Source organism: Nicotiana tabacum, chromosome 5 (assembly GCF_000715075.1).
Source record: "Nicotiana tabacum cultivar K326 chromosome 5, ASM71507v2, whole genome shotgun sequence".
Taxonomy (NCBI): Eukaryota; Viridiplantae; Streptophyta; class Magnoliopsida; order Solanales; family Solanaceae; genus Nicotiana; species Nicotiana tabacum.
Window position 1 is genome coordinate 16,222,132 of NC_134084.1, and position 10,210 is coordinate 16,232,341.

The 10,210-nt window shown below is 30.9% G+C and overlaps 2 protein-coding genes across 2 annotated transcripts; both read left to right on the forward strand.

The window, feature by feature from the left end:
- The first annotated feature begins 3,425 nt into the window (after positions 1–3,425).
- On the forward strand, positions 3,426–4,106 carry LOC142180700 (uncharacterized). The gene has a single exon (XM_075252752.1). It carries the CDS (start codon positions 3,426–3,428, stop codon positions 4,104–4,106), a length of 681 nt encoding a protein of 226 aa, XP_075108853.1.
- Positions 4,107–8,758: 4,652 nt separating this feature from the next.
- Positions 8,759–9,936, forward strand: LOC142180701 (uncharacterized). Its single transcript, XM_075252753.1, has 3 exons — positions 8,759–9,391; positions 9,475–9,496; positions 9,608–9,936. The coding sequence occupies exons 1-3, from the start codon at positions 8,759–8,761 to the stop codon at positions 9,934–9,936; spliced, it is 984 nt and encodes a 327-aa protein (XP_075108854.1).
- The last annotated feature ends 274 nt before the right edge of the window (positions 9,937–10,210 follow it).

Here is a 10,210-nt window from a genome sequence, read left to right on the forward strand (position 1 = left end):
TGAAGTTTTTACAAATGAACTAAATAACTTCAGCATCTTCTGCTGAAGTTTTTGAAAAAGCTTTATGACAAAACTAATGAATCCAGGACAAAAAAACTTCAGCTATTTTAGTGCTGAAGTTTTTACAAATGAACTAAATAACTTCAGCATCTTATCCAGGACAAAAAAAACTTCAGCACTGCCTTTGCTACTTCAGGCTCATCTACTAGAATGCTGAAGTTTTGCGTGATTGTCTTTGCTACTTCAGCCCCGTATGCTGAAGTTACGCGAAAAAGTAGGTACATTTGTAATTTTTTTCGCAAAGCGGACACAAGTTAAAACGTGATCCAAAAGCAGGTATAGAGGCAAATTCCCCCTAAAACCAAGACATAGACATTTTGTGGCTGTAAATGATCTCATTAAGAGTAAATAAAAATTTTAAATTAAATTATTTTTAAATATAAAAATTACCAGTCTTTTTTAAACATATTAAAAGAATAAATATTATATAAAATTAAGACAAGGGGAGTATTGAATTTTCTTGGCTTACCATAGGATATGCCCATTGAGAATTTCGTATGGCCATCATAAGATTTTTTTAATGTAGAAGACTACTTTATTAATTTTTATGTAATACTTTTTAAAATTTGCATCTCAATATGTCTTCTTTTTTCCTAATTATTTTTTTCTTAATTACTAATCCCCTTGGTAACCCTATTTCATCATATATTGTTTTATTTTGTCATCTATATTCATCTTTTATGCCTGGAAAAGTCAATATTCATTCAAATAAGGAAACTTCCTTAATAATATTGTCGGCTGATTTACACAAATGTCCAATTTTGGTCATAGTTTAAATTGTATTCTTATTTTAAGAAGTAGCATAAATATAGCCTTAAAAAATTATGTCTCATGGACAATATAGACTATGGTTTAAGTTTGCTCATAAACATTAAACTACGGTTTAATATTTATAATAACTTACAAAATTTTAGATCGTAGTATACCATTTTCTTACAAGATTATCAGTTTGCTTGTAATAGAAAGAAGAATGCAAATTTTTATATGCTTGATCCCTTTTTAAAAACTATTCTCATAAATGATAGTAGGCTTTGTTCATTCCAAAAACAACATATTTTTATTACTTTTTAGCACTTTCACATTGATAACTCCATTAACCAAGGGATCCCTCTACATTAATACACTTTTTACTACATTTCCTTTTCCCCCACTCTTCTATAATTTCTTGTTTTTCTTCCATAAATAATACTTACCCAAATATATTAAAGATTCTGAAAGAAGAATATCTCAAAAATAATTCCTTCTGCACAATGAGAATTTTAGTATTTTTTTTTATTTTTTGAGTTTTAAAATTTTTCTGTACAATTTTATTTTAACTCAAAATATACATTTAATATATTTCAAGTATAATATATTGTGACAATTTACAATGTAAATATTCCATCAGTATGTCATATATATATATATAGCATAATACATTATTATATTGATATTATTCAAAGTATATTGCTAGCATATACCTTACATAAAATTTAATCTAAAATATTAACATGCTTAATATGTATATAGAAGAAAAAAGTATGTCACATATATTACTTATATTCGAATTATTTATACAAATATGCATGTTATATATGCATATGTTGTTTATATACGTATATTATATCTATTTAAATATAAATATGTGTATAAATAACATATGCATATATACATATTTTTTCTGAAAAACACACGATTTATAATATACCACATACATATATTTTTTTCACGAAATATATGTATTTTATTTCATTGGAATATACAGATATATAATTTTTCGAGGATTAAGTTGAATAAAAAGGTCCATGTATAAAAATAGAAAAACATTATTATGGAATGGATCGATGATATATATTTAAATATAAAAATGTATATAAACAACCTATGCATATATACATGAATTTTCCTATAAAAAAAAGTACATGATTTATAATGTATATATACGACAAACATACATTATAATTTTTTCGTAAAAATATGTATTTTATTTCATCAGAATATAAAGATGTATCTACATTGCATTATATAAAAAGGTTCATATATGGAAAGGAAAAAATATGTTATGGAATTGATTGGTTTCTAATGAAAACATAAACATGTTATGGAATGGAGAGAAAAAATTGGGAAAGATATTAAATACTAGGATTGCTTTTTTTTTAAACATCTTGATTCTTGCTAATTTGAATTGAATTAAATCTGCTATATGTATAAATATTTTACTGCCATATTTGTTAATCATTAATTAATACTAATCTTTTGTATTATGTTTTTAATAGTGTGCTATTAATGAAAGTAGCCCGTTACAAAAAAGGACAACTCTCGAAAATTTTAGTAAAAATGGCGTGTAGTAGCCACTAAATAAGGGTGTATTTAATTTTTATCCACTATTTAAAATGCTTATAAAAAATAGCCACTACTAAGGGGGAAAAGACACAATTACCCTTTCTCTATTTCTTGTATAATCCCAAAATCGACGAAAACCCTTATTTCATTCGTTCAGAGTTCTGCACTTCTTCATCTTCCTCGTATGCAAACTTTAATCTCAGTTAAACTTCTGCTCCTTCATCTTCTGTCAATCGCGACTGGTAATATATTTTTTTTATGCATTTTCGTTTTTCTTTATTTGTAAGTTGGTTCAATGTCGTGTGAAGTATGTGTGAAATTTCAAAAATTAGCATTATATGTTGATTTAGTGTAGTATATTTTGTGTAATTCTGTTTTTGATAAATTTTTAGTGTGTGAAATTTGAAATGTGTTTGTGGTTGATTCAATATATTTGATTATGTAGGTATATTTCATAAAAATAGTCGTAGAAATTCATAAGCTTACTGTGATTATGAATTTTCAGTTAACTGTATTTATTAAATGTAAGGAAGAAACGACATTAAATTTTGTAGTTGGAATTCAAAGTTAAGGACTGATTGTCCTTAACTTTTGCACATGAAACTTGAAGTTAAGGACAAAGTGTCCTTAACTTTGGATGTTGAAAGTATATGTTAAGGATTGTATTTCCTTAACCTATGCACTTACAATTTAAAGTTAAGGACTGATTGTCCTTAACTTTTGCACATGAAACTTGAAGTTAAGGACTAAGTGTCCTTAACTTTGGATGTTGAAAGTATAAGTTAAGGACTGTATTTCCTTAACCTTTGCATTTACAATTTAAAGTTAAGGACTTATTGTCCTTAACTTTTGCACATGAAACTTGAAGTTAAGGACTAAGTGTCCTTAACTTTGGAAGTTGAAAGTATAAGTTAAGGACTGTATTTCTTTAACGTTTGCACTTAAAATTTAAAGTTAAGGATTGTATTTGTTTAACTTTTAAACTTGAAATTTTAAGTTAAGTCCTAATCTTTGTTTGTTTTTCCTTCTTTTCTAGTGTTATAATGGAAGGCGATCATTTGTTTGATTTTGGCGATTGGCGTAATTTTCTGGTATATTGGAAAGGAGATTTTCAATATAAGGAAACAATTAAAAGTTTTCTGTCGAATAGCCAATGGAAGAAATTGAGGGAAAGTATTTTTGGCAACTTCTTCAGATTACAAAGTGTGAAGTTCTCGGGTAAACTTATGCACTGTGTATTGCTTTCTGAAATTGTTAGTAATGAACCTGATTCGATGACCTTCAAGGTATTTGACCGCGATATTAAGTTTACTCGTAATGCATTCCATATTATTACTGGTTTGAAGTCTTATTCGTCGCTTGACATGAAAGGTTTAAATGAGAAAGAGAATAGGCTTTTAAGAGTCTATTTCCCTGGAAAGGACAAAATTGAGTTAGCTGATTTGTATAGTTTTATTTCTAGTCGTCCACATGGTACAACTTCATCATTTGCTGGCAGTGATGATGATGCTTTGAAGTTGACAACACTCTATTTTGTTGAGTCAGTTTTGATGGGCAAGAGGAAAAATAGGAATGTGTCGGAGCAAATAATGAAAATTGTTGACGATGATGCACTTTGTGCTTCCTTCAACTGGGGCTCTCTTGCTTATGAGACGCTATTAAAATCATTAAAGAGTTGCTTGAAATCAAATGAGAATGATGTTCAGAAGGAGAAAGAGAAATAAAAAGATATTGATAGCTACACTTTAGTTGGCATTTCTTTTGCTTTTTGTGTCTGGATTATGGAAGTACTTCCTATTTTCCAAGAGAAACAATTTGTGAAATTCAAAGAAGTTGGTTATCCTCGAATGTTATGTTATTCTGAAATGAAGTCTCCACAATTTGATGCTCTTTGTAGAAAATATTTCCATAATGAAAAAGTAAGTTAATGTAATTACTATCTCTTTTTTTGTTTATTTGTTTTAGTTATGTATACTTATGTTTAGTTTTTCTTATATAATAGGTGTTTAAGTTGATTGAGGTGTCGCCCTTTATTCTCGTGGAAGAAGAAGATACAGAGCCTCTTTGTGTGGAGGAGCCAGTTTCACAAGATCGAGGCTCAAGGTCTTCTTCCACACAATTTGACGAAGGCGTACTTAAGGAAATTGTTAGAGTATGTGTTTCTGCCTTTGAATAGTATTAGTTTTTTATTTGATTATTTCTTGCTTACGAACACCTTTTTTTATATTATGTTTTTTGATTCAGAGATTATCAGAGAGTTTTAAGAAGGATTTGCAAGCAGAAGTTACCAGAGTTAATCAGAAAATTGTTGTATCAGAAAAAAGATTGAGAACGAAATCAAGGTAATTTCAGTTAGTCCAACTTTAGGATTTTGTGTCCTTAAATTTTGAACTTGGAATTGAAAGATAAGGACTTTTTGTCCTTAACTTTTGAACTTTGAAATGAAACTTAAGGACATCATGTCCTTAAGTTTTGAACTTGGAATTCAAAGTTAAGGACTTCTTGTCCTTAACTTTTGAACTTGGAGTTCAAACGTAAGGATTGCATTTCCTTAAGTTTTGAACTTTAAGTTCAAGCTTAAGGACTGCTTGTCCTTAAGTTTTAAACATGTCCTTCTCTTTGTAACTTAGTTACTTTCTCAGGATTTAAAGAAACCTCTAGGATCAAAGCTTGATACTTTGATGAACATGTTTGGGAAAGCTGATCAGATGAACACAGATACAGAATCTAGTGTTCCAATTAGAAAATATGGAGTTGATGATCATTGTCGTGCTACTGAGCGTACTGGCATATTCAACCAAGATACAAGTGGTGTTGAACGTGATGATATGGATGTGCATGCAGAGGGTCAGTATGAAAGAGAATTTAGAGATGCACATCTAGATGATGAAACTGAAAATGTTACTGATATTGGGAAAGGTTAGATATAGATTTTAATTTTTATTTTCATTGAAATGTATATTCAATATATTAATACATATAAACTATGCATGTGCATACAGAAGTTTGTAAAGTGCCAGAGAAAATTTGTAGAGTTTGTGGATTGCAGTCACAGGAGGATTTAACAAGTCCATTAGGGACAAGTGTCAGCGAGATTGTATGCAAATGCTTAGAAGGAACGTATGATCTCTCTACACCGCTGTCATACAAAGAAAAATTTGGAGTTCAAACTTGTGCCAGTCAAGGTTAGATAAAATTTTCATTATATATTGTATCTTTATTTCATTATATATTGTATCTTTTGAAGCATCAATCGAAGAAGCTGGAGTGCAGTATCAAGAGAAAACTGGACTACAATCTCAAGACATAGGCAGAAGTGAGATTGGTTCCAAATCTATAGATGCAACATGTGATGATGATGATGTAGTTAGAATGATCTTGGATATTGCAAATGGTTAGGCAGTGCTTTTTTAATTTTATATATATTTATTTTAATTAAAGATCATTAACATGTTAGATGTTATAAATATTTTTGCAGAATCTTGTCAACAAGCATCTAAAGATCATGGTGAACAACTGAAGATAAAGAAAATGTGGAATTGCAAGAAAAAGAAAATGTTGCACGCAATATTTTAGCTGAGTTGTCTCTTGAAAAAACACAAGAAGGTACTGTGGAGAAGACAGGTACTGATTGCGCCCTAATTATTATATGTACAATTGAAATTTTGTCTCTTCATTTGACCTGTTGCAGAAAACTAATATGAATATGTATATATATATATATATAGTGTCGCCAGCAGAGGAAAACAAAGAGGACACCAATGATGACGATCTTAACCAATATACAAGGAAAAGAAAGAGAGACAGTATTGTTTATGATGGTCCGTCATTTTCTCTTCTTACTCCTACTCCTCCAAGTATACAAATGGACATTGATGCGACTTTGACTATGGAGGGTGAAGGGAATATTGAAGAAAAACTTGGTCGAGGTAAAAGGAACAAGAAGTTAAGCTGGCAGTTGAAATCTCCTTATGATAAGGAAGGAAAAGCAGTAAGTTCCAAGGCAGACAATCAAAATACTCTGAAGAGTTCAGGTTGGATAAAATCAACCTATAATAGTAGGTGTATTTTTCATTATGCCAAAGAAGATGAAAAATTAGTGAAGAAATTCATTGTGTGGTTGGGCAAGGAGAAAAGGAGAGGTCGCAAAAAAGAGTAAGTCTCTTAATGTGTTTCACTACATCCTTAACTTCTGTGATTGTAAGACTAATTTTAGGACTAACTATCCTTAACTTATAGATTCAAGTTTAAAACTTAAGGACTTCTTGTACTTACGTTTGAATTCAAAATTCATAAGCTAAGGACATGCAGTCCTTAAGTTTGAGTATCAAATTCAAAAGCTAAGGACACTTGGTCCTTAGCTTATAAATTAAAGTTTTCAAAATTCTAACTTGACATTTTCAAAATTTTCAGGGGACAAATTGATTTATATGCTGATGATAATAGTGTGAGGAAAAAACCATACAAATTGTATCATCAAAAAATCAGTAGCAAAATATTTTTCCTTGAGCTTTCAGATAGCAAATATGTTCTTGATGATAAGGTTAGATAATTCACAAGGCATTTATTTTTTCTATTATTAATTTATCATTTTTTCATTATTTTATGACTGATTTGTTATTGATTTGTTTTATTTTTTGCCTTTTTATGAAGCATATTGACATTGCTCTCTATTATCTGAGAAAGAAGGAATGCTACCACCCTCGCGATCATCCTTTTCGATGCACAACTACTGATGTTCTTTTTGATAATTATATGGCATTTGTGTATAAAGATTTCAGTGAAGATGTTAGTGATGAGTTTTGGTGTGTTGGTGATAATCAGTTATTTCTGACACCATATGTGTGGGGGGACAGCCGTAGATGTGGAATTGCATGGACTGAGGTTGACAAAATCTTTTTTCCATGTCGGCTTCCTTCAGAAGATGATGAAGCTGTGACACACTTTTTGTTGGGAGTATTGGACTTGAATCAAAAAAAGATTGATGTATATGATTCCATATACAATGAGTCATATGAAGCAGGAATGAACTACATGCAAATGTATGCACGCATGATCCCCCATTTGCTAAAGTTCTCACAGTTTGACAAAAATCACAAGTCTTTTGGGAATGTCTTCAACAAATTTGATATACAGTGGCAAAGATCACCACACCAAACTGGATCGTACGTGTTGTTATTTGTTATATTATTTATATGTACTTAAGATTTATTGTTTAATTCACTGCATATCTTACATTTCTCTTAGGACTGATTGTGGTGCATTCCTGATCAAATTTGTCGAGTTGCTGATGATTGGAAAGGACGTGCAACAATTCCAACCCGAAGACATAAAAGACTTTCGAAAAGAACTTGCTGCAAATCTTTGGGCACATGGTGAATGGAAAAGAAATTCTGGTTATGATACTCCACCAGAAAATTTTGGTGATGATTATGAGAGTGAAAATGAAACATTCTGTCCAAAGGAGTTATAAAGAAATTGTGGTGTTATTTTGTATAAAATTGTTGTAAAGGTGACATCTGAATTATGCCAGTTTAGGATAGTTCTGAAATATTCTGTAAATTTGTGAAAAGGCACTTATATTTTGTTTTGTTGGCATAGCGTAATTTTTTGTAACAGCTATGCAAAATTACAATTTCAAAAGTTATGTCAAGGCATTTTGTTATTTATTTCGTTGTTTCTCTCAACTGTTGATTTGTCCATTGAGTTTGTTAGTATTTGTTCATGACTAAGTGTAAGTGAACTTCAAATTCAAAGTTAAGGACCAAATGTCCTTAACTTTTGAACTTGAAATTCAAAGTTAAGGACCGACAGTCCTTAAGTTTTGAACATGGGACTATAACTTAAGGACCTCATGTCCTTAACTTTTGAACTTGTATTTCAAACTTAAGGACTCCTGTAGTTAATGACAAACAGTCCTCAAGTTTTTAACATGGGACTATAACTTAAGGACCTCATGTCTTTAACATTTGAACTTAAAATTCAAAGTTAAGGACAGATAGTCCTCAAGTTTTTAACATGGGACTATAACTTAAGGACCTCATGTCCTTAACGTTTGAACTTAAAATTTAAAGTTAAGGACAGACAGTCCTTAAGTTTTTAACATGGGACTATAACTTAAGGACCTCATGTCCTTAACTTTTGAACTTGTATTTCAAAGTTAAGGACAACATGTCCTTAACTTTATAACTTGTAAATGTAAGTTAAGGACTGACTGTCCTAAACTTCGGGTATTTTAACCTTGTTTTATATTGTATTTTCAGGTTTCTTTATATGTTTTACACATATGGATCATCGATAGCTGGTTGGAATCATTGTAGACCAGTGATTGCTATTGATGCGACTTTTTTTGAAGTCAAAATATCGTGGTCTTTTAATGATTTCAGTTTCAAAAGATGCAAATAACCAAATTTTCCCATTAGCCTTTGGAATAGCAGAATCTGAAAACAACAATTCCTATGAGTGGTACTTTAGTCAGCTTCGCAATGCAATTGGGAGCCGTGAGAATTTGATTTTTTTATCAGACAGGCATCAAGCTATTGCAAATGGCATTGTAAAGGTATATCCTGAAAGCCATCATGGGATTTGCATCTATCATTTGGAGCAGAACCTAAAGCGAAGAAAGGTGAAAAGTGAGGTCATAAAACTTTTCCAAAGTGCTTCAAGAGTATACAGGCGTAAAGAATTTGACATATACATGTCAGATATTGCAAATGTAGATAAGAAAACTTATGACTACTTGATGGAAGAACCACCGGAAAGATGGGCACGTTCTTGTAGTCCACAACGAAGATATGACATGCTCACAACAAACATAGTTGAGTCGATGAATTCAGTGCTATTAGAAGCAAGGGAGCTGCCTATACTAAGAATGATGGATTTCATTCAAGTGAAGCTACAACATTGGTTTTATGAAAGAAGAAATAAAGCAGAAGGAACATTTTATGATGTTTCTTGTTGGGTAGAGGAGGAATTGAAGAACAGAATAGATTTAGCATTTACTTTGAACGTAAGTATTATGTTTTATGTTTATATTATGATTTTAACATTTTTTAACATAATGTACTCACTTATAATTTTTCAACATTGAAGGTCTTCCCTGTTGATTCATGGCGTTCTAGAGTTGAAGAAGAAGGAATAACTTTCTTGGTGGACTTAAACAAAAGAACATGTGATTGTTTTCAATTTCAACTTGATGAATTACCATGCATACATGCAATTGCAGCTATCGAGAAGAGAAACATCAATAAGTCCGACTTTTGTTCGCACTGGTACTTAAAGGAATCTTGGCTGAAAACATATGAAAGACAAATACATCTTGTAGGACATACTGATTCTTGGATTGTACCAGAGAGTGTTAAGTCACAAATTGTTAAACCTCCAGATTTCAAAGTGCCACCGGGTAGAAGGCAAAAGAAAAGGCATATTCCTGCTACCGAGCCATCAAAAATAACATTCAAATGTGGTCGTTGCAGAAGAATTGGTCATAATAGAACATCTTGTATATATTCTCCAGCACTCCATCCATTTTCAAGAAAGCATAGAGAAGAGTAGAAATATACACTTATGTTTATCGACTCTTTTAAGTTTTTGCTATAGATTGTATTCATTATTATTCTAATTTGAGCGGATGCCTAGATTTTCAATATTTATATCTTGTTACGTTCTATTAATTTCTTTTGAGTTCAACAATTAAAAGTTATAACAGGAGTCAGTAAGTTCAACTTGCAATTTTGAAAACGTAATGACTGTCTGTCCTTAACTTTGAATTTCAAGTTCAAAAGTTAAGGACATGAGGTCCTTAAGTTATAGTCCCATGTTAAAAACT

What these genes read in the sequence shown, in the direction of transcription:
- LOC142180700 (XM_075252752.1), top strand. Translation starts at nt 3,426, where the DNA reads ATGGAAGGCGATCATTTGTTTGATTTTGGCGATTGGCGTAATTTTCTG.
- LOC142180701 (XM_075252753.1), top strand. Translation starts at nt 8,759, where the DNA reads ATGATTTCAGTTTCAAAAGATGCAAATAACCAAATTTTCCCATTAGCC. An exon ending in ATTTAGCATTTACTTTGAAC is followed by an intron (nt 9,392 to 9,474) that starts GTAAGTATTATG and finishes TCAACATTGAAG; the next exon opens with GTCTTCCCTGTTGATTCATG. An exon ending in CTTCCCTGTTGATTCATGGC is followed by an intron (nt 9,497 to 9,607) that starts GTTCTAGAGTTG and finishes ATGCAATTGCAG; the next exon opens with CTATCGAGAAGAGAAACATC.